This window comes from Heteronotia binoei, chromosome 21 (assembly GCF_032191835.1).
Source record: "Heteronotia binoei isolate CCM8104 ecotype False Entrance Well chromosome 21, APGP_CSIRO_Hbin_v1, whole genome shotgun sequence".
In the NCBI taxonomy this organism is placed as follows: Eukaryota; Metazoa; Chordata; class Lepidosauria; order Squamata; family Gekkonidae; genus Heteronotia; species Heteronotia binoei.
Window position 1 is genome coordinate 134964099 of NC_083243.1, and position 25263 is coordinate 134989361.

The 25263-nt window shown below is 40.2% G+C and overlaps 2 protein-coding genes across 2 annotated transcripts in view; one reads left to right on the forward strand and one right to left on the reverse strand.

Moving 5' to 3' along the window:
* Positions 1-528: 528 nt before the first annotated feature.
* On the forward strand, positions 529-23320 carry EIF3M (eukaryotic translation initiation factor 3 subunit M). Its single transcript, XM_060262910.1, has 11 exons — positions 529-744; positions 2682-2814; positions 4068-4206; positions 7057-7180; positions 7939-8033; positions 13808-13891; positions 14164-14263; positions 16252-16333; positions 22011-22154; positions 22523-22583; positions 23047-23320. Exons 1-11 carry the CDS (start codon positions 703-705, stop codon positions 23165-23167), a joined length of 1125 nt encoding a protein of 374 aa, XP_060118893.1. The 5' UTR covers positions 529-702; the 3' UTR covers positions 23168-23320.
* CCDC73 (coiled-coil domain containing 73) overlaps positions 23160-25263 on the reverse strand; it is a 115667-nt gene continuing 113563 nt past the window's right edge. The window contains exon 16 of the mRNA XM_060262386.1: positions 23160-23853. Within this exon, the coding sequence (XP_060118369.1) occupies positions 23617-23853 (237 nt within the window). The 3' untranslated portion in view covers positions 23160-23616. The remainder of the gene's footprint in view (positions 23854-25263) is intronic.

Genomic DNA, 25263 nt, shown 5'->3' on the forward strand with positions numbered 1-25263 from the left:
CTCTTTTAACAAAGGAATAATGAGATAGGCTTGCCAACTCCAGGTTGGGAAATCCCTGAACATTTGAGGGTGCAGTTTAGCGAGTAAACGGTTTGTGGAAGGAAGGGACTTCAGCAAGGTATTACCAAAGAGCCCACTCTCCAAAGCTGCCACTTTCTACAGGGAACGGATCTCTGTAGTCTGGAGATCAGTTATAATTCCAGGAGATCGTCAGGCCCTACCTGGAGGTTGGCAAGTATATTGAGTTGTTTACCTTCATGCCACGGAAACTTCAATTGTTCTTTTCTACACATTTAGACCTCAGAGGGACAGGGCACTTCTTCTCTAAGAAGCGAGTATATCTTGTGCGCAGACCAACAATTACATGACACTATTTAGTCCCGCGTCTTGCAATACCATTCACACGCGCATTTTAAATAGTCGTGCAACTCGCGGGTCCGGGAAACGGCTGGAGGGAAGACGAATGACAGTGCCGACCCGAATTTCAGGGACGATTTAAGAATCACAAACGCACAACAAATTCCCACACCAGCCCACAACCAAGCCTTCTACACTTAGGGAAAGAGCAAGCGCGAGTACTCAGAAACGAGGAGGCAGCTGTGCTCCGGAAGCGGAACTTGCGTTTCAGCAACAGGTTAGCGAGCGCTCGACGCCTTTCCGGTCGGCTGGCGTGGTGGAGCGAGGAGCGAAGCCATTGCTACCATGAGCGTTCCGGCTTTCATCGATATCACTGAGGAAGATCAGGTGGGAACAGGAAACGGTGGCTCCTTCTCATCAGCCCCCCCCCCCGACAGACACCCCCGTTTGCTCTGTGGAATCGGAGGCTGCCAACGTTCTCTCCCCTCGGCGAGAGGAGAGCGGGTGTCCAGCACGAAGGGGGCTGGGGACTGGTGGTTGCCGCCTGGGAGCAGCAGGACAGGTCGAGTTGATAGTTCGTGGAGGCGCTCAACTTCGTCCATTCCTTGCTCGCTGGCTCTTCCTCTCTTTAGCAATTACCTTTTTCCCAGCTTGTCCTGCGGCCAGTCCTAAAAAGGCACTTGACAGAGCCAGTCGCACTGCTCCAGCGTCCTAGAAATTGTGCTTAAAATGGTAGCCCTGACTAGAGCCCAGAAGCCTGCAATTAAAAGCAACTAGTGTCCGAGGGAAAGAGGGAGCTGCAGGAGCTTTCTTGTGCCCCCCATCCTGGAATTTCTCAGCGATCCGATCCCTTACATATGTTCGAGTAGCTCTGGGTCAGGAAGAAGCAATAGGAAGATCACAGTTGTTATTATGAAGTAACTAAGAATGCGAATAAGGTATCTGATACCCCGCGACTACTACCTTCATAGGTGCAGGGAGAAGCTTGGAAATTGGGGAAGTCTGTTTGGCGTTCTGGAACTAATATCTTGAAATAAGGGCAATATTGTTGTCTGGCTCTTGTTAGCTGGGATATTAACAGGCCGCGGTGTACCACATCAGAGACTGTTTATTATAGTTCTCAGTAGAGCACTTGCCTGAGCCCATGCTAGATCCCTTGAAACATTACTGTGGCCATAAGGGAACTGCTGCTATAGGACTGGCTAGCATTGGATGTGCCATTTATTAACTAAATGGAGTTGCATATGTGTGCACATACCAGGCCCATAGCCAGGAAAGGGGGGGCCGCTGGGTAAGTTTGTGTGAAGGAGGGAGAAGCAGTCAGGGGTGTGCAGCAAGGGGGTGTGCATGCTAGTGCCAACACACACTGGAAGCTAAGCACCACGGAGCTGGTCTCTGCCACCCAGGAGGGCTGGATAGAATGGAGGGTGCAGTGGTGGGGAGACTAGTGAACTGCCAACTGGATGAGAAGTTGGGGCAGAAATCATGGAGGCCTTGAGGCCCTACCTTAGCTATGGGCCTGGCATATACCAAGTGGGGGGGGGGAGCAAGGTATTATTAAAAACATTGTGCTTGGTCTTTATATTGGGAATGGTCAAATGCCTCTGCATATTAGTGCCAGGAGGTAGCATCATGGAAGGGCCTTGACTTCTGTGCCTCATTGGCCCTTCCAAGTAACCAATTGGCCACTGTGAAAAACAGGATGCTGCCCTAGCTGGACCACTGGACTGATTCTGCAGGGATTTTTTATGTTCCTACGTAGAAATTGTGAAATGTAATATGCTTCCCACAACAGTGAATGCACAGACAATTATTGTACAAATAAGGATAGTAAATTACATGAAATAGTGCCTGAATCATCCGGCTTTTTAAATATCTTATTTACCTCAGGACTTTTACTTTATACAGTTCTAACACGATCTTTCTCTTAGACTGCTCTACTTAAACTGTATAGCCAGTGTGGTGTAGTGGTTATGAGTGGCAGACTCTAATCTGGAGAATGAGGTTTGATTTCCCAGTCCTCCACAAGAAGCCTGCTGGGTGACCTTAGGCCAGTCAGTTTTTCTAAGGACTCTCTCAGCCCCACTTACCTCACAGGGTGACTGTTGTGGGGTGAGGAAGGTAAGGAAATTGGAAGCCACTTTGAGACTCTTAAGGGTATGGAAAAGCGGGGTATTAAAACCAACTCTTCTTAAGTTTTGTTTTCTATTAATAGCATTTATGAATAAAAATATACAGTAGTTTTTTTATTGTTGAAGTTTTATATGAGTTGCTAGGTATATTGCACTATGCATGGATACCCCTGTCTTCTCTTTCATTAAAAGGCTGCAGAACTTAGGGCCTACCTGAAATCTAAGGGAGCTGAGATCTCTGAAGAGAATTCTGAAGGTGGACTTCATGTTGACTTGGCACAGATTATCGAGGCCTGCGATGTGTGCCTAAAAGATGATGATAAAGGTTTGTGTCTGCAGGTTTTTAGAAGGATATTGGGAAATGTTTTAATTGCTGGTGATGGAAGGTTGCAGTGCAGTTTGAGTTAAACAATGTGCCTTCCAGTTAAGAAACAGACTTCATTCTTCAAGGTAATTTGCAAGTGTTTTGAGTTTGGTAGCAGATATGTGTCCATAATAGTGTATAGGATTACAGCACTAACTATAACTAAAGGTAGGTATGCTGCAGACATACATCTCTTAAATCCAAGATTTATTTTTGTACCTAGAAGAATACCTAATCTTCATGAGAGCATATAGCGATTTCATTTCTTCCCAAGCTTTCTTTTGACTTGTAGTGGTTGAGCTTTTAACCTCTCTCAAACCACTGATTTATATTTACCCATATAAAGGAGCTTATTTCTGCACCTTACAGGAGGGAGGGGAAAAAAGATCAGAAGGAGGTGGGGCAGAAACCTCACCCAAGCTTCCTTGGAAAACTTAAAATTTTATTGAGAACTTGGCTCTCTCTAGCTAGATAGCAAGGATTAAGGTATGTGTTAATCTTACGTACATGTTAATCTTAGGGGGAGGTATTTGTGGGATTCCTGCATTGTGCAGGGGGTTGGACTGGATGGACCTGGACGTCCCTTTCAATCCTTTGTGTCAAGATAGTATAAGGTGCATCAGCGTGTAGTTTGTCAAGTATTGGGTATATTTGCAATTTTGCTTGTATGAAATGAAGGAATTTATAACAGGTTTCATAAACATGTCAAATATTGCTGTTTTATATGCAAAGTAAGTTATAAATGATATATTTTATGTTAAAGCAGTAAAATTAATTTGGATTTGATAGGACAGTAAGTATTGCATATATCTGCATTTCCTCCAAAATTTCTAGGGTTTTTAAATATCTTTTCCCCCATGGCTTCAACATTTCTAGAACTAGTACATCTTGTATATCACACCTTTTGTTTCTCAAAAGGCATACCCAAGGTGGCTAATGATATTAAATACATGTTTATAGAAGTAAGCCTGTGGAGATTTCCTAACTGTTTCTCTCTCTTCTGCAGAGTGACTGATTGATGATGGGCACAGTAGGGAGCAGCTGCTGGCAGAAGCCAGTGTGTTAGTTCATAAATGCATTTTTAATAGGCCCATGATTTTGGAAGTGTTTTTTGTGTATATCTTGTTACCAATATAAAAAATAATAATGGCTGGAATGTTTATAGGAAAGGACAAATTAATGATGGTCAAATATCCTTTTTGTTTTCTTTGTAGATGTTGAAAGTGTAATGAACAGTGTAGTGTCTCTGCTACTTATTCTGGAACCTGACAAGCAAGAAGCCTTGATTGAAAGCCTATGTGAGAAACTGGTCAAATTTCGGGAAGGTGAACGACCATCTCTTAGACTGCAACTGTGAGTGCCTTGTGTGACTAATGGGAGTAATACTTGCCCTTCCTCAGTATTATTATAGATGAAAGATACAGAACCTTTTCACATTAGGATGTTATGTGTCATTGGCCAAATTCCGAGTAAAGAGATAAAGGGAACAGCAGTTTCACTCAATGAATGTCCTTCCATTAATGAACTGTCTTTGCGATCTGGCTATTTCAAACAGTGCTGGGTTCTTTCACTTGCATGCACATGAGCTCTCTGAGGTTTTTTTTAAATGAGCATCAAACAAATATAGCACATCAGTGCCTGTGCCAGGGCCAGGGTCTTTTCTACCCTGGCCCCAGCCTGGTGGAACATGCTCCTAACTGAAATCAGGGCCCTGTGGAATGTTACAGTTCCACAGAGCCTGTAAAACAGAGTTGTTCCATGAGACATTTGGTTGAGGCAGTGGATGTCTCTTCCATCTTGGCTTTCCCTTCCCACAGCAAGCTTATTGATGCTCGCTATCCTGCTAATGCCTAACAGGAGGCGTATTACACTGCTCTGAGCAATGTATGTTTTTTGCTGTCATCTTGTTTTACTTAACTGGTTTTAATTATATATTTTATTTATGTTGTTAGCCACCCTGAGCCCACCATGGGATAGGGTGGGATATAAGTTAATAAATAATAATAATAATAATAGTGGCACCATAGAGATATTTGGATTCTCAACCTCATTTGCTATTCTCATTGCTTCCTTCAATACATGGGGAAAGTGCAAGCATCTTTAAATGCAGATTTTTCACAAGAGTAGACCCATTGGCTTCAGCACATTTACTCTTGTGTCAATCAACCATCAACTCTGACCCAGAAAACCCTTTTTCTGCTAACAGAGTCCATGGAGGAAAATTTCAATTTGTGTGGGGGGGGGGCGATGTTCACCAGACTACAGAGATCAGTTTCACTGGGTAAAATGAATGCTATGGAAGGTGGACTATGTGGCACTGTACCCCACTAAGATCCCTGTCCTCCCAAGGCTCCATCCCCAAATCTCCAAGAGTTTCCCTTCCTGGAGCTGACATCCCTACTCCCCACCCCACCCCACCCCCCACTTTAATCAGTCAAACAAACCTTTAATGGCATCGTAATAGAATAAAACAGGAACAGACAGTCCAAAAACTAGACACCTAAAAATATAAAAGGTGGTTGCCACCAACCAAAACCCACTGAAATTAAAAAGGCAGAGTAGGCAGGCAGAATAGATCTATATATTGTATTCTCTAGTCTTTAACTTCCATACACATGACAGAAACTCAGCCACAGATGCAGTGATTTTGGGGGACTTGTCAGATAACAAAAAGGCTAAATCATTATTGGTCATAGGTTTTGCAGAAGGGAGAAGAGGCCAAATCAAGTACTAACACAAGTAGTAACACAGAAGAATAATGAGAGCAGTGGAAAGGAATATGTTGCACAGAATCAGATTCATTAAAGAGGCAGGAGCAAACTCTTTCCTTATAAGGAATACCCTTATATCTGCCTTTCAAGACAGTCAAAGGCAAAAGATTAAGTCTGGCTAGTATAAAGGCTCTGTGATGTAAAAGATTTATCAGGTTGGAAAGATACTGTGCCATAGAATCTTGTGTGAAAGAGAGGCCAAAGTAACGTGGGGAGCAAACGCCAGAGCTACCAGCATTGATTGTTTGGGTTTCAAGATCCTCCTTTGGACAATCCAAAATATGACCCTTTCATCAGAATTGGCCAGGGAATCTAGATCAATTCCAGTGGATTTAATTTTGGACACTATAAATCGTAACCACGTCAAGATGTAAGGAGTCTGTAGGGAGGAGAGCAATAAGACTGTTGGGCTAAAATGAAGGCTGTTTAGGCTGAGTAATCTCTTCCATGGCATGGATAAGAATACCCCTGCCAGGTATACAGTCTACTGCAGCCTCATTAAAATAGCCTCCATCTGCAGCGCTATTCAGTACATTCCAACTAAAATGAAGACTCGATAGCATATGACACTGCCTGCAATTTGATAAGATGTAAGCCTAGTTCAGCACAGAGGGTAAAGTAAGTGACAGAATTAGGTAGACCAAGAATCCTGCGCAGGAAAACAGCATTAATGCATTCAGCCTCTCTAGAGAAATTCTGAATCCACACAGGGATCCTATACAGCAGACGTGAGATACTGTAGCCTGGAAAATCCACAGGGCAGCCAGAACAAATTGGTTACCTCTTAGATGGAAAAAATGTGTTATAGCCACAATCCTATTCTTGGCCAAATTAAGAGAATGCTCCCGGTGGGAGCACCATTTTAGGTTGTACTGAAACAACACACACCCCTCCCCTTTAGTTAAGGACCTGGCAGCCCTTCCAAGCACACCAGATTGTTATCAGGCATGCTTCCCCAATGAGACACAAGTGGGTTTGTCTGAACTGGTAAATTAATTAATTTTGTTAGTAATCAGTTACTAAAATGAAATAAATAGGCTGCCTGAAAATGGCCAGAATATCTGTGGAAGAATGTGTAAGAGTTTTGAGTACTTTGGCACCTATTGAGAATCTGAGAATGTAATTATACATACATTGAGTTGGATACTATCATGTTCTAGTGGTGGTTGCACATTGCTCTGCTGCATGGCATTTTTTGATGACTCAAGACTCTTCTATCAATAAAATATGACTGCTAAAGCATATGGGGCTCAGTTAAAAAAAACCCTGAGTGCTTAAAGATTCTTTGATGCAAAATTCAATTGACGTGGCATACCTGTTAGGTTTAAAGTTTAAATACTTGTAGTTATTCCAGTGTGGCTTAGTTTGTTGTATGATCTTTCCATGAATGAATTACAAACACTGAGAAAATTAACTTTTTGTTATTGTTTAGGCTGAGTAATCTCTTCCATGGCATGGATAAGAATACCCCTGCCAGGTATACAGTCTACTGCAGCCTCATTAAAGTAGCCTCCACCTGCGGCGCTATCCAGTACATTCCAACTGAATTGGAGCAGGTAAGCAGTTGGATAGTGCTTGCGTATTAACTGTATAACTTTTTAATTTTCTTTATTCAATTTATATCCCACCCTCCCTAAAATGTAAAGCCATGAATAACGTCTAAGGTCCAAGGAACTGCTGTGGGCATGCTCAACAGCTTGGACATACCCCCAGTGGATTTTTAATTTGAATTGCTTACCTCAATCGTATATTTACATACTGCTTTGGAAGTTCCTGTCATTTTCAGAATTGTGCTACAATGTAACATAGAAGGCTACTTTTTTGAGAAACAAGCTAAAAGTGGCTTATGTTTAGGATTACTTGTGTGCAGTTCTTTGGTTCCCAGTCACAGAATTTAATTTAATGTTTCAATTTATGTCCCACCCTATCCCGCAAGTGGGCTCAGAGTGGCTTACAACATTAAAAACATTACAACAACATTAAATGAAACACATCAAATTTAAGCAATATCATAAATACAGAGATGTCAATTTAAATCAAAAGGCCATAATCCACACAAACAGTGTTTGTAATTCATTAATGGAAAGATCATACAACAAACTGAGCCCTACTGGAATAACTACAGGTATTTAATACACAAACCTGTGCTTAAGGGCTGCTGACCTTAATTTGAATATAGGACAATATTTTCTAACTTTCACATTCTCATGGTCTGTTTTAAAATATACTTGCATTTTTAAAGTTAAAATCATATTCATTTTTCTCAACGGCCAATCTATTTTTAAAAGCTTGTGTTTAACATTCTTTTTTATAGGTTCGAAAATGGATATCAGATTGGAACCTCAACACAGAAAAGAAACATACTCTTCTTCGCTTATTATATGATGTACTAGTGGACTGCAAAAAAAGGTAATCAGCACGAAATACTAGAACACATTTAATTTGTTTTTATTTATTTTATAGTTTGTCTTTGTCACTGAGACTCAGGGTGGATTGCACTATGTAAGTTAATTAACTCATAAGCAATGTAAGCAGGTGCCTGGAGTCAGGCTAACAAGCTGAAACTTAATCCTGACAAAATAGAGGTGCTGCTAGTGGAGGTATGGTTGAATAAAGGAATGGGGCTATCTCCCAGATTGGGTTGTGTTACCCTGAAAGGAGCAGGTTCTTAGCTTGAGAATGCTGCTGAACTGGGCCTCCTGTTGGATAAACAGGTGGCAGCATTGGCTAGGGCACCTGTCACCAGTTTTGGCTATTGAGCCAGCTGCAGCCCTCAAGAGCAGAAAAGATCTTGCATCTGAATTATATTACTGCAGTGCATTCTGCATGGGACTGTCCTTGAAGATTGTGTGGAGGTGACAGTAGTTACAGAATATTGACTGGTATGGCTCATAGGGATCATATCACCCCAGTCTTGTTCTGTCTACACTGGTCCAAATTTGCTTCTAGGTCCAATTAAAGGTGCTGATATTGATCTTTAAAACCCTATATGGCTTGGGGCCCGCATAATTGAAGGACTGCCTTCTCCCACATGAATCTACCCATTTATTCCAGTCATCTTTGGAGACTCTGCTTCCAGTGTCCCCTCCAGCTGATTATGGACAGCTGGCAACTAGAGAAAGGGTTTTCTCAGTTGTGGCACTGCAGTCCTGGAGCTCCCTCCCCAGAAGGAGTTGTCTGTCTCCCTCTATTGTTGTCTTCTGCCAGCAGGTGAAGACTATTTTGTTTGGCTTGACATTCCCTCACTAACTCTTATTAGCATTCATCCCTGTTTGTGTATTCTGTGCATTTATTATGTTTTATTTCGTTGTTTCAAGTGTTCTATATATTTTGTATTTTAAATGCTTTTTAGTGTCTCAAATGTTCTAATCTTTTATTGTAATTGTTACCAACTTGGGAGACCCTGAATTGGGTGAAAAGGCAGCATAGAATATTTCAAATAAATAAATAAACAATAGAACTAGGGTTACTTAAATCTAAATGATTAAGCATGATATGTTAAACAAAGCAGAAATGGTATTACATAAGTTTAAAACATTGCAGCACACAATCCCTTTAGAACCGCTTTTCTGAACCATTCTAAAGCCCTATTACCTTTCTACAAATACCCTCCTGAGCAATTTTATTTTACACAATTTGCATAATGACACAAACATGGGAGCTTACTTTCCCAGCAGCAGTGCTGGGTCCATTATGACCCCTAGACTCTTAACTGAATCAGCAAAGGTCAGCTGAAGTCCGATGAAAGTGAGAAGCTCAGTGTCCTTCAAGATTTCCAGGTTCCCCAGCATCGGTTCTGTCTTGTCTGGGCTCAATTTGAATTTATTTGCTTTTAGCACCTGGTCCACAATAATCAGAGAGCAACTCAAGACTGCTCAAGACATCACCAGGGGATGTGGTTGGGGAAATATAGATCACAGTGTCATCTGCACATTGATGATACCTAGTCCTAAAACTACTAATGATTTCTCTTAAAGCTTTACATAGAGGTTGAATACAATGATGAATAAGACTGCACCTTGTGTTGGTCTTCAGCAGCAACCTTTGGAGTCCGGTCCATGAGAAACATTGTAAGCCATGCTCCAAGGCACATCCCCTGATACCCACTTCTGCATCCAGACAACTCAACAGGATGGCATGATCTGCAGATAGATCCACTAGGAGTAACAAGGAAGCATGGCATTTGTCTACGTTCATACCAAGGTCATCAGCTAAAGCAGGGGTGGCCATTGGTAGCTCTCCAGATGTTTTTTGCCTACAACTCCCATCAGCCCCATCTACCGTTGGCCACCCCTGAGCTAAAGTCATCACAGCTGTCTCTGTCACATAGCCTGATCTGTAGCCAGACTGAAAAGGAACAATGGCACATGAGTTACCACAACAGCCTAAAGTTGGTCTGCTATTGCTCTCTCAGTTTGCCTAGAAAGAACAGATTAGAGACTAGGTGATAATTGGCCATATAACTTGTGTGGAGACAGTTTTTAAAATTTGGACAGATAACTGTCTCTTTGAATGGCCAAGAAAGATGCCCTGATATAGTGACTGATTTATGATAGTCAGTGGGAGGTCCAGGGCACAAGTGGTGGCCTTCACAGATCATAACAAAAAGATAAGGGTCCTGCTGGATCAGACCAGTGGCCCATCTAGTCCAGAATTCCTGTCTCACTAAGTGGCCAACCAGGTGTTCTGGAGGGCCAGCAACTGACACAGCAGCTGTTCACTACTGATAGACCTATCCATCATGAATAGGAATGGGCAAGAATTGAATTGCAAACAAAAAAAACATTGGTTCATGGTTTGTGAACCTCAGTTCATGCCATCCTGCCCCCATCAACCTCCTAGGCAATTTGCATTGGCAGAAACGCTGACACCAGTGTCATGGCTTGAAGAAGGCATTTGTAAATTTCTTTAAATGCCTTTTCCAAGCTTGCAAAAACCATTTAAAGGCATCCCTTTAAATCAGTGGTATCAAACATGGCCCATGGGCCAGAACCAACCTGCTCATAGCTTTTATCCGTCCTGCAGCTCTTTTCTCCCCACTCCTTGTCTCCCTGCCTGTCCTCACCCTTTGAAGCTCGAGGCTGCCAAAGTTCCCAGCTCCCTCAACCTTGTCTTTGCTTGCTTCAGTAGGAAGCTCTTCTGAGCCTGCAAAAAGGAAATCTAGAATGGATTTTCCATTGATGTCTCTGTGCCCAGATAGACTACTCTGGAACTGTTTCTAGCAATAGAAACAGTGCTCCAGGACTGGAATGACAGCCCCCAGAGTAGATAGTCCCTAGCAATAGAATCTTTGTTCTAGGATTGGAATGACAAGGTGCAGAGTGGAACAACAGCCCCTGGGAGTAGCAGTAGCATTCTGGGAATGGAATTCCACTCTGGGGGCCCTCATTCCAATCCCAAAACACTTCTTCAGCTTCCAGGGACCGTCATTTCACTATGGGGGCTGTCATTCTGGTCACAGAATAGTATGTCTGGGCCCAGATACCTTAATAGAAAATCCATTCCAGATTTTTCTTGAAACTTTGTCCGTACTATAATGTATTTCAATGGAATGGTGAGCAGGTAATTTCACTTGGCAGGGTTATTTGAAGTTGTTGCTTGCTGGAGCTGTCTCCTTACAAATAAATGGGTGCCTGAGTGAGTACTCTAACCTGGAAACCCACAGCCAAAGGGGGACATTGCACTGGAGCAGGTCCGGATTAAACCCTGTGGAGGCCCCTAGGGCAGTCGAAATCTTGGGACCCCCCTCGCAAATTATCTCCAAGTTGGAGAACCCGCCTGCTGCAGCCTGCAGGCACCAGTGGCTAAAAAGACATTCCCTCATTTTTGCACCACCGCTCTCCCCAGGCTCTTTCCACCCGTTCCTGCCTCCCCCACTCTCCCCACGGCCCCATTTTCCCCACTGCCGCTCTCCCCGGGCTCTTCCCTGCCTCCCCCACTCTCCCCACAGCCCCATTTTCCCCACCACCGCTCTCCCCAGGCTCTTCCCTGCCTCTCCCGCTCTCCTCGCAGCCCCATTTTCCCCACTGCCGCTCTCCCTGGGCTCTTCCCTGCCTCCCCTGCTCTCCCCGCAGCCCCATTTTCACTGCTGCCGCTCTCCACAAGCTCTTCCCTTCCTCCCCCGCTCTCCCTGCAGTTCCATTTTCGCTGCTGCCGCTCTCCCCTGCTCTCCCCGCAGCCCCGTTTTCGCTGTTGCTGCTCCCCCCAGGCTCTTCCCTGCCTCCCCCACTCTCCCCACAGCCCTGTTGTCAAGCACACTCATTTCCCTCCTCTCTTGACTTCCTAGAGAAAGAGCAGACCACCATCTCTATGTTGCTCCCCCCTTCTTTACAGCCAGTGGGTAGTAATAAATCCATCCGGCCCTAGGATGTTTATGCTGCAGCCTGGCTGGCATTACCTTCAAGTCGCCTCTCCCACAGGTTCACGCAGACAACTCTTACCTGCTCCCAGAAAAGTGTGAGAATGTTTGATGTTTCCAATAGCCTACATTCTTTAGTAATAAAATAGATAGTGGTTTAGTAGCCTTTGAACCTGTGACTCAAGCATGCATCTGTATAGTTGGATGGGAAATCTTGGTAATTAGTTGGTAATTAGTTGGATGGGAAATATTCGGAGATATAAATACCTTCCTTTTGACCCAGGCTTAATACAATACAGTCATTAACAGACATTCTCCCATTTTGACATATTACTGTTTTATTGCTTTTGCATGCTACTCAGATCAAAGGTTTGCTCAATTTGTTAATTTTACTATTCTGTCATTGAATCTTAAATTTGTACCATTTTGCATTCTAAGCCACTCCCTACCAGATAATTTTACTATACTATCATTGGATCTTAGAATTTGTACCAGTTTGCATTCTGAGCCACTGATTACCAGCTATGTGTGGCTTTGCTCACTGTACCGGAGTCCTCATCTGATGAAGTGTGCTTAGAGAGCACATGAAAGCTTACGTTCTGAATAAAACTAAGTTGGTCTTAAAGGTGCAACTTGACTCCCATTTATTCTACTACTTCAGACCAACATGGCTGACTACTTGGATTTAGATATATAAAGTAAAGCTGGGTTTCAAATAAAGCAAATAACCTCTGAGGGGAGATTTGATTCTTTCTCTGGACAAGATACTTTGGCAGGTTCCAGACTGCTCTTACCTCTCACAGAGCACCTTACCGCAGAACCTGCACACCCCAGTTAGGAATGCTGGGCCCTTTGCAGAATGCTTATTTGTATCACTAAAATAACCTTCCTTCCCTAAGCAAACCCTCAAACCCTAGCTAAAAGCCAAATAAAAGCCTAGCTAAGATGATCTGCCTTTCCAGAGCCACAAAATCCCTATCCAGAAGTTTAAAAGGTTTCTTCACTCTTCTTAGCTGAGGCTGGAAATTGAACTCACGGCCTGAGTTCAATCCCAGCAGAAGCTGGTTCAGGTAGCCGGCTCGAGGTTGACTCAGCCTTCCATCCTCCCGAGGTCGGTAAAATGAGTACCCAGCTTGTTGGGGGGAAAGCGTAGATGACTGGGGAAGGCAATGAATGGTAAAAAGTCTGCCATGAAAATGTTGCGAACGTCACCCGAGTTGAAAACGACTGGTGCTTGCATAGGGGACTACCTTTAATCACAAGGATTGCTTAAAAGCCCTGTAGAACTTCTAAGGATGATTGCCACAATGGTCTATAGACAGAAGTAGAAACTAAATTAATTTTGTTATGAAAATCAGTGGAATTTTCTCAAGACCTAAAAGCTTTACATAAATGCTATTCTTCAAAAAACAGATGTAAAGGGACAGCAGAGATTTCATTTGACAAAGTACACAGTCCCCTTGATATTTGAATATAGCCATTTTTTTGTTCTTTGTTTTGTTCGCATCTTACCCCTGGAAATTTTCAGAAGAAAACTAGTGCAATTATTTTTAAACCCCAATTATACCACTTAAATTAGCAGATGATACTCTGTGTTTCACTAACAGAAAATCTCCCAGCAGATTATATATGCTCCTTTATTCCAGCCTTACTCTACATTTGAATGAATATAACCAGATGTTTTATAGTAAATCATGTAAATAAATTTTCACTTGAAGTCAAAACCATTCACTTGCATTTTCCATTTGATTCATAACTTTCTAGGGACTTTAATTATTTGAATATATTATTAACATTATTTTCAAAGGAATTTTTCTCTCCACAGTGACAGTGCAGCAAAAGTAATGGTAGAGTTGCTGGGAAGTTACACAGAGGACAATGCTTCTCAGGCTAGAGTTGATGCTCACAGGTAATGGAGAAACCCTGAATAGGGTTGCTTTTAGCATTTTTGTGTTATGGATGCCCCAAAGAACCCTTAAAATGTAATTCAAAACTGCATCATCCTCTATTCCCCTTGCCTCCCCCACCCACTAAATTCATGCTATGTTGTATATCATTGCAAAGGAGGAAGCTGAATAACCTTAAGTTCCCAATAACTTTTGGACATTTTGCACGACTGATTAAAGAAATTAAAAGCATATGATAATTTTTAAAATGTGGACACCCTTATTTTCTAATTAGGTGTATTGTCCGTGCACTGAAGGATCCAAATACTTTTCTTTTTGATCATCTTCTTGCCTTAAAACCAGTTAAGTTTTTGGAAGGAGAACTTATTCATGATGTAAGTATTTGAATATTAATTGTAAAAGTTAAACATTTCTAGGTGTAATGCACAGTGAGGTACACATTTCACAGAATTTCTGTGAAATGTAAACTCCTGGATTATGACATATATCAGGTGTGGCCAACGGTAGCTCTCCAGAGATGAGTATCCAACATGACTGAGTAGCTGCAGTCTCTCTAAAGAAAAGCTAGAATTTGTGTTTTTGTTTTTTTTAGTTTAGGAAATAGAGAACTAGTAGATATCTAGAGAGCTATCGTTGTCCACACCTGATTAATATAGTAAGTTTTTATTTGATTCACAGATGACTTCAGTTGACAGCCTCTAATGCATCAAAATTATTTGATATTTCAGGCAGATACATCTTCACTGTAGTCCATCTAGATATGTACATTATCTACTTCATCTGTGGGCTCCTTCAGATTATGATTATCTGATACTTTAAATTAATTTAATTAAATCCCACCCTTTACAGTCATCTTGTACCATTATACCATCTTACAGTCATGTGAAGTGCTGCTTCCTTGGGAAAAAAACTCAGTGAAAGCCAGAAGCTTTTCACACAGGGTCACTTTAAAATACTTTTCACCTTGCAATTATTTCCTACTGATCATTTTATGGATTTCTATCTATGGTCAAAGGGCAAAAAGAAATAGGTAGGAATAAATAGACAATTGCCAGTAGAGTTCTTCAAGAATTAATAACAGGGCCTCCAGACTCTGGTCCCAAGCCTTCCTGGGTGTTGGAGCACTGGTCTGATCTAGTAGGATTGTTCTTAAATTAACTGCTTCTATGTAAGTTATTCATAAGTGGTCTGGGAGTGGGAATGAATAGGTGGCTTTTTTCAAGAGCAGTATGACGTGCAGAACACTGCAAAGCTGAGAAACACAGAGATGAGTATCCGACATGATTGAGTAGCTGCAGTCTCTCTAAAGAAAAGCTAGAATTTGTGTTTTTGTTTTTTTTAGTTTAGGAGATAGAGAACTAGTAGAATGATTGGAATTATAAAAGTTATGAATGAAGTGGATTTTTCTCCTTTACTGTTAGCATACTAAAATTTAAGATCTTCGACTGTAGTTGATTTGTAATATAACCAGGACAGATAAAACAGAGTGCTTTACTCAGTGCATGGCTGTATTATGGAATTAACTGCCACAAGCATGCTACAATGGCCACCAACTTTCTAAAGGAAAAGTAATTCATGGACACTAGATGAACAACCTTAATGGTGTGGAAAGTGCTATCAAGTTGCAGCTGATTTGTGGCAACCCCGTAGGGTTTTCAAGGCAAGAGACACTCAGAGATGGTTTGCTGTTGCTTGCATCTGCATCATGACTCTGGTATTCCTTGGAGGTCTCCCATTCAAATACTGACCAGGTATTTTATTAAGCAGTGACAAAACTCATGTTGAATTTTATAACAACACCATCTCATGATACACTGTGTCCAACGATTTACTTAGATCCTCCCTGAACATCCGGGATATGCGTCAGTGGGTATATAATGACCCTGCTTAGCTTCTTAGGTCTGATTCTATTGGACTAGCCTGGGCTAGCCAAGTCAGGGTGAATAGTCTTAAAAACTAGATATAAAACTTCACATTCCAAGGGTGCATATTTCTCAATATGAATAACAAATAGAGTGTACATTACCATTTATTTGTTTGATTTATATTCCACTTCTCAACTCTAAGGTCCTTCATGTTATGCTTTTTGTAACTATCCAGCATATTATGGCTGCCTTCAGTTAGGAACACAGTGGTAGACTATAGATTCCTTGGGCAAAGCAGTTCTTATACTCTTACAGAATTCTTTTAAGTCAGTAAATAATGTTTTGTGAGCATTATTTGGATGTAATAGTTAACTTTGTTTAGACATTGCAAATTTCCATTCTTGATTGTAAATATCAATTAGACACTTGATGAATAACATGAATTTTTAATTTTATCCTACTCAAACTGTTCTGATTATTGATGTTTTCCTTTAAAGCTTTTGACTATTTTTGTGAGTGCTAAGTTAGCATCCTATGTCCGATTTTATCAAAACAACAAGGACTTCATTGATTCTCTTGGTAAGTTTTTCTTTTCATGTATGTCTCATTATCTTTTCTGTGGTGTAGCTCCAATGTCAGTCTAGTGTGGCCTTGTCAGAAAAGAAGACCCTCTTACTGGCTCTTGTGATATAACTTTTTTGACACTTTAACTGTGTTGATACTTTGTATTTATCTTGGGTTCTTCAGTTCCATCCATGGTTCCAATAGAACAGTGTAAGATATACAAATATCTGGGTCTAACGTTTAGTGAAGCATTGAACTGGAACGCCCACGTAGCCTCCATTAAATCAACTGCAAATAAGCTATTGGGAGTAATCCTGAGGTTTTACCAAACTAAAGGGGGTTTCCTAATAGATCCTGCTGTTAAGCTCTTTACTACCAAAGTAATTCCTCATGTACTGTATGGGATAGAACTCTGGGGGTGGAAGGAACAAATACTGACTAGCTTGGAGACTGTGCAAAACTGTTTTTCTTTTTTTTTTGAGGCGGCTGTTGCTTTTGCCTAAAGGATCGCCTGCAGCCTTAATGAGAGCAGAATTAGGTTAGGGCTTGAGCTCACATAGCAATCTTGAAATCAAAGCTGAAATTTCAGCAGCTTCCAAAATAAACTCTTAGTGAAATAAGCTCTCTGTTTTATTAAGCAGTGACAAAACTCATGCTGAATTTTATAACAACACCATCTCATGATACACTGTGTCCAACGATTTACTTAGATCCTCCCTGAACATCCGGGATATGCGTCAATGGGTATATAATGAGGATGCATTATTACACACTGATAACCCAGTCAAAATCTGCACCATGGTATCATAGGATAAAAAAAGACCATTTAAAATCCTCTTACTTGTCATATTGCAGTTTATAGCCTAAGAGCAGCATTTACTGCACTCCATTTTCAGACAGTGCCCACAGAACTGCTGCTTGGAAGATACACCAAGAATCCACAGGAACAATGTGTATGTATATGTGGAACTGCAGTGGAAGCTCTCTAACTCTACATAATGGTTTGCCCTTCATACTCAGACCTAAGAATCAGATTTTTATCTGGAATTTTGAGCCAAATAAATAACTTTCCTGACAATGAAAAGCTGGTTTTTCTACTGTCAGATATCAATCCTTTGGTCTCATGTAGGGTAGCACTCTTTGCACTTGCTGCTAGAAGTTAGATCCAAGGTGACTCCTAGTAATGCATCACACTGAGCTCCATAGTTCAGCATAGTTAATATTGTCTAACTATTTTAAACATTGTATACTTGAAATTTTAGAAGCACCATACAATTTTAACCTGACTTGGTTTTTAAGCTTGGTATTTTGAATGTAAATTCTATATTGTGTTTTTTATAATGTGCTCTTATATTGTAATGACCAATGGCCATGTACAATAAATTATTCACTTCACTTAACTTTTTTGATACTTTAACTGTGTTAATATTTGGTATTTATCTTGGGTTCTTCAGTTCTGTTTGTGAGTTTTTCTGTTCAGCAGTGGAGGGATGACTTACTCTTGGGTGCATTCAGAGTTTTTTTAAAGCTAGATTGGCCCTTTGGGTGTAAAGTCTAGCTAGCTATCCTCATTTCCTTCAGATTCATTAAACAGTTGAGAATCAGGTACACCACTAAGTGGACAGCTTTCTGCTGCTTGGAGAAGCCTAGCTTAGCAGATGGGGGCTATCCTGTCTGTTTCCCTTCCCATTATGTGGAACATCTAAATTCCCCATTGACTTTTGTGACATTTGTTTACTCTAAATGAGGTGCTCACTTTTCTTTTGCATTGCACTTCCTGTGTATTTTGATTGCTTTTCATGCATACAGGTCATCATTTGATGTTGGTAGTAGTGAATCAATTAGCTTTAATATTAAGACACAGAACCTGTAAATCCTGAAATACAGACTCCACATACAAGCCACAGTTTGTTGCAACAAGGACAAGCATGGTATAATCATGGGCTCATCCATTCAAAGGGCTGTGGTGCAGACCCATCTCTCTGCAGTATAAAAATGTATAGCAGAGAAACTGATTGGGAGATATGCAAACTCTGCTACCTTGTCATAGATTAGATGTTCTGTTAGAAGCCCAGGCTAGCCTGATCTCATCGGATCTCAGAAGCTAAGCAGGGTCAGTCCTTCTTAGTATTTGAATGGGAGACCTCCAAGAAAGTGCAGGGTCACTATGCAGAGGTAGGCAATGGCAGACCACCTCTGAACATCTCTTGCCTTGAAAACCCTACAGGGTCTCCATTAGTCAGCTGCAACCTGACAGCACATTCCACCACCAAAGCTCTGAATAGGATCAAGTTGTGAATCAACCAGATCTTTCTGATAAAGATGAAGTACAATAAGAGAGAGTGCTTCCAATGTTCTTAAGCATGAGTTTGATTTCTTTTGTATATGCATGAGTCTTAACAAACCACATTCTATCCCAGTTAATGTTTCCTAGAATGAAGCTTTGAGATGGAATGTTAATGTCAGCACCGTTTTATTTACACATGGTGGAAAAAGGAGTGGTAATTAACACTTTGGCACTCCTCCATTGATGTGTAATTGACTGTTTCAAAGGAGCACTGGCTCATAAGCTATTGTATGCATGAAAATTACTTTTTCTGTATTGCAGCATTTTAGGACAAGGGTCAGTGACAATGCAGAAATTGTTCAATGATGCAGGCTTATATATTACTGCATTAAGGTTTAGATAAACTGGTAATGAATAAATGTTTCCATAAAACTGTTTTTGTTTTGTTTTTTTGTGACAATACATGTTGACTTCATACAAGAAAACTGTATAATAGACTTTTTAAACAAAATTTTAGGAACACAATTAACAAGAATCCTGAAGACATTATGTTTTCAGTAACTAAGAGTACTCTAGTACATTACTGTGCATTAGGTTGTGGCTAGTTAAGTGTATTCAAATATTGTTCCCCATGTGGGAATTAAGTATGGCTAACTGTGCATTGGATTGCACCCTGTGTCTTGGCGTAATTTTTAAACCCTTTTTGATAACCCAATAACTAAGCTAGAGTTTTTAAATCTTGTAATGGATTGTAAGGAATACCATGCATTGCTGCAGTCCCTTATTTCAAACTGGTCTGTTCCCTTTCTCCCCCTCTCTTTTTTTTATCAACTAGCTAATCTTGTTTTGGTCCAAAATTCATTGCAAGGCTCATGAAAATGAGAAAAAGCTATTTAGAAAGAGCTTCCACAAGTGGCATCAGTTTGTTGCAATCTGTTAATGTTAATGCTGACAAGTTAGGCCAACAGTTGTATTACCGTATGTCAACTGTGAATTGCCCTAACGTGTTCACATTTAATCTGGTAGTATGGGCAACCTTTTTATATTAGAAGGGTAATTAACACTTAATTTGCATTTGTTAATTAGGGTTTATGTGCGCTAATTGATTTTTGGAGCTTGTAGATTTCCATTAAACCCAGTTAGCAATAGTTTCTGGAGCTTCCCATTCACTTGAATTATGATGATCACATTCTGTTGAAACTCTGCAAGATAAATAGCCTGCATCATAATTACTCCTAATTAACACAACATTATGTCTGGTAGTAATGTGCTTCCCTGCTCTTCTGTTCATGTAACAATGTTATTAATTCCAAATATTTGTTGAACACTCTGGTTATCTTGTTCATTTAGTTTTTCCCAAGTCTGAAATATAGGTGGATCTGTTTTACTGAAAATTTCATTCAGATTTCTGATATAGTTTGCAGACATTTGAATTAAAAGTACGCATGTACTTTTGTTTTCTGTTTATATATTGGTATGTATTGGGAACATCAGAAAGTTGCCCTAAAGTTCTGGGAATGCATAATATTTGGATAGAATTTTAAAAGATAGCCGTAACTGCCCTTTTTTGTTCTTCCTCTCCAACACCAATGTAAGCAAAACTTCATATTAATGAATCATAATAATAAAAAATAATAAGCAAGTAACAGCAAGTAGGAAATGAAAATGTATCTTTATAAATAATTATTGTAACCATTTCTGTAAATCTATGAAGAACCTAGGCATTTAGGGTTGAACCTTGAAACATATACCCCCTTAAGGGTGTTTGAATTCTTCATTTCCTCTTTTCTGAATTCTTATAGCATATTTGGTATCTGTTGAATGCAGTTGTTCCCTCTTGCTAAATAAGATCTGCTTTGTAGGAAAGAGGACAGCAGATTTTAGTTCTGTGCTAGCTCTCATTCTGTGTTGTAAAGTGGAGAGATGGTAGAGTGCAAGAAAGGCTGCATAAGAATATAAATTAGTTTAAGGGCACTTTAATGGCTTTCACTAAAACATCTAACATATCAGATGCATGTTTGGTTGCTTTTCTGTTACAAAATAGAAATCAGGTTCTAACAAGTGTGTGTCAACTGTCATGCCTTAGTTTTACGAACTCAGAAAGACCATACTACTGTTTTGTCTGCGAGGGGAAAAAAAGTGCTACAGAGCCCGTTCTGGGTTAACCCCCTTTTTCTCTGCGCATACCACAGCATATTATCACTTCTGTTTGCTGGATTATGAGTTTCCCTCTCTTATTTTGGTTTAGAGTTCTTCTCTCTATTTCTCATGGTTGGTGTAGGTGTGTCCACCCACATCTGTTGTTGTAACCATTTTTTTTCTTTCTGCACCCCATCAAAGGGATTTCTTCTTCCTTTGGGCCATCTCAGGTTTTTTTGTATTGCTTTCCCTTTTTACATCATGTTTCTGTACTCAAATCAGTTGAGACTCCCACTCTTTCTCGTTTCCCACTTCAGATTTTTATATATCTCATTTGTGACCTTTGTTTTCCTTTCCATATCACCAGAGGCCATCCCCTTTTTTCTTTGTTCAGGATTGCCAATAGACCAGCAAAAAAAAAGAAGTGTTGTCTGCTGGTGAACCCAATGAAACATCGCACAACTTAAAAGCCATAGCAGCTGGTCATTTGAAAAACTGGCCAATTTATACTGGTGCTTATTCTCCAGATCTCTATCTATTCTCTGTTCTTGTAATCTCCTAATTTTGTCTGTTTCCCCAAACCATAGAAGTCTGTGCACCTCTATTCTGGTATCTGCCATTGAGCTTGGCAAGAGTCTTTTTTAAAAGGCTTTCACTTTCCCAGTAATTCATATGCTTTGGGAATTTCAGGCACCGGCAAAGCCGTGTATCATGACTGGTTAACCGCAGCGGGCTGGTAAAATAGTACCAGCTCCACTGCACACCTCTGACTTTTGAAAGAAGATGGTTGCAGAGTGCAAATCTGTTGATACCCCTTGTGTAGGTTGGGCAATTTACAATTCTGGAATTTTTCCCAAGACCCTACAAAACTAAGGACTACAGTTGGCCTTTAGGCCTTGAGTTGCACAGACCCACAGTATGGTGCTGTGTTGGTGCTGTGAAAACTTTATACTGGTGTTAGAGCAGTGCTCATGTTTAAAATTGAGCTGGCACAGACCAATATAGGAAGTACGAACAGAGGTGACAAAAATGACAAACATTCTTTCTGCCAGGCTGCATCTACACCCTCAAAAACACTGTTCCTCTGGCTGGTTGTTTTCTTTGTGTGTGTTGCTTTGTTTTGTTTATGTTAGAGGGACATCCTCTGCAAAGCAGTTTAAGAAAGTTGACTGTATCCTAAATTATATGTAATAAAATATGAACGTATTGTGTTTTTTAATTTGCATTTATTGCTGAAAACTTGTATTTCACTGTTCTAAAATACAGGCTTATTACATGAACAGAATATGGCAAAAATGAGACTGCTCACATTTATGGGAATGGCAGTAGAAAACAAGGAAATTTCATTTGACACCATGCAGCAAGAACTTCAGATTGGAGCTGATGATGTAGAAGCATTTGTTATTGATGGTAAGGAATAAGTGACTTGTATGTAGGCTCTTATGTAGTTAAATATATGGCACATTTTGCCATATTCTGCAAAAATCTTTTTATATAGCTTTGCTGTTACAATGTACATAATACTTTTTATTTATTTAAAATAAAATAAAATGGGTGCTTTGTGTATGGAGAGATGCTTGTAAAAGTTCATAACATATTCATTAATGATTTCCTTGTTACATCACATTCTTGGCTTGCTTGCTTGAAATTAGTAAATGGAATATACTTTGAGAGGGTATATTTATACTGACCTGCTCTAGAGAATTTCAGAAATTTATATCACTTAACATTTTAATAATTTTAAAGGCAGTTTTCAGCTTATCTTTCTTTTTCTACAGCTGTAAAGACAAAAATGGTGCATTGCAAAATTGATCAAACACAGAGAAAAGTCGTGGTCAGGTGAGCCTTAAATCTTTCTGTGGAGTGAGTCCAGTGCTAATTATAACGCTTATACATCTGTTTAATATTTTAACTAGAATCAAGATATTCCTATCCATTGCCTGTAGTTAAATAGTTGCCATTTATCATAATTTTATTAAAGCTCAGACTGAATGTGATTAGCTTATTTAATGAAAGAGTCCTATTTTCCAGCACATTTCATTTAATGGCTAAACAGTGGTGAGAATACTAATGAGTTTTGTCCTCCACCCCCTTTTTTTAAGGAGCTGGTGAAGATAACAGATACCAGGCTAGCTGGCAATATAAAGCATTGGTACAAAGAGTAGAAATGTTCCCCGACAGATGAAGTATTGTCATCCTATCACATCTAAATAGATGTGTTGATGTATAACAAAGAATTTTGGAAAGCGCAGCTTTAGTATACTTGCCACATTAATTTCTTTTTGAACTTATTTTCATTTAGTCATAGCACGCACCGGACCTTTGGAAAACAACAATGGCAACAGCTGTATGACACACTAAACTCCTGGAAACAGAATTTGAATCAAGTGAAAAACAGTCTTCTCAGTTTGTCTGATACTTAATTCTTTCACCTATGATTTGATTTCTCAGATGGAAGCTCAGCTACAGTAAACCAACTGAATTTGTCAAGTTTTTATTTGTTTTCAAAATATATGATTGGCATAAAATAATTTGAACTCCAGTATGCAAAAACAATAAATTTAAACTTAAACAAATCTCAAATTTGTCCAGCTTCTGTAATAATGAAAAATGGTTTATATTCCTGCATAAGGTAGAAAAGAAGCAGGGAGTCAGCAGGATAGTTCTAGTACAAATGAATAGTATTCTGTGGCCTTCAGTAATATTGGTAACTTTAAGGGGGGAAAGTTTATTCTAAAAGGTTTTAATTTAAAGACATAAGAACTGTAGGAAGGTGTACTATTTTCTATATGTGTGGGATTCTTACAGAAAAGGGAGATGTTTCTCAGCAGATTTTATAAAACATGGATTCAAAAATAATTACGTTTCTGCTTTATTGGCTGTCACGGTTTTCTGCATTGTCCTCATACTTTCTCTTTCTTGGCTGACAGAACTTCTCTAAATACAGAAGTTTTTCAATGTTGCTGAGTTTTGTTCTTATGAAAACATTTTGGGAATTCCAGTCTCTTACTTCACTGTTCTGTGAGCTCTCATTTAACACAAATGTGCTTTGTTCAAAGATGAGTTGAGAAGAGTTCTGTTGCAGACTTGGTGAACACTGTGTTTTGACCTGAAATAGACATTATTATATCAACATCATATATTCTAATAGCAAAGAAGGCCAAATTGGAGGATACATAAATCCAGTGATTGGAGCTGTGAATGAACAAGACAGATCTTTCTACAAACCTGAAAAACTCTCCAGGTTTACAGAAAATATGTTGGACAAATCTGGTGATACTTAAATTCAGGGGACTGGAGCTGTGAATCTTTCTATAAACCTGAAAAATGCCCAACGTTTGCAGAAAAATATGAAATCTAAAAGAAAATACCATCAGAAAGTTTAAAAACCCCAAAATGATAAAAAGAGTGCTTGTAACTGTAAAAAAACATTCAGTAGTTACTGCTAGGCAATCATAGTATTTCAGACCTGGTTTCTGTGAGTAAAAGTTAAGGAGGGGGCAGGGTCCTTTTCAGAGTTGTGTTGGCCTTTCAAAAGGGCTAACTGGGACCAGCCCCATCTGGCAGGATCCACTGAGTGACTTGATACCATATGATTTGCCTGGTTCAACTAAGCCTAGCTGCTTGCTACTGTTCAATGGCAGCCACCCTGTTAAAGCCGGTGTGGTGTAGCTGTTTCCAGGTACAGTCTGCTAGACTGAGGTCTGATTCTCCATCTTGCTGTGGAAGTTCACTGGGTACTGTTGGAGCAGTCACATACTTTCAGTCTAACCTATCTCACAGGGTTGTTTTGACCATTAAAAAGAGGAGGAGAGAATAATATAAGGTGCTTTGGTCCCTACTATGGAGAACTGTGGTGGATAAATAATATAGCTGCATTGAAGTAGATAAAAGGTAAGTTGGCTAAAAAGGAGGGAATAAGGCAGGGAAAAGAAATAGGATATAGAAGTTACCTGGAGGAAGAAAAAGAGGAAATAATGTGTGGGTGATACAGGGGAAATGTCCCCCAAACAACTCTTGGAGGGTTCCCTACTGTACAAGTGGCCATGGTCCAGTGGCTGGTACCACATAACAGCCATAGTTTTCCTTGGTAGAGGCTGATGAGGGGTGAGAGGGAAAGCTGAAGGTAAAGGTAAAGGTAGTCCCATGTGCAAGCACCAGTTGTTTCCAACTCTGGGGCGACGTTGCATCATGACGTTTTCCAGCTGAAGACGGGGGCAGATAAATGTAGTTTGGCTGTTGAATGGGAAGGAGAGAAGGAAGGGGGGCTATGGGAGGCTTTCAGAACAGAAAAAGGAAATAGTTGGGAGGGGGAAATGAGATGCCCCTGCATGCCCTTCCAGGTTTCCACTTGTCTATGTATTTAAAATAACATTTTCATGGTGGATTTGATACTCTTGTAGATTAATTGCATCTAAACATACATCACACAATATCATGCTGCTACTGTACAGAATATTCCTGCAGTTTATGTATTAGAATCCAGTGGGGACCAGAAAGAAGCTTATAGGAACAGCTA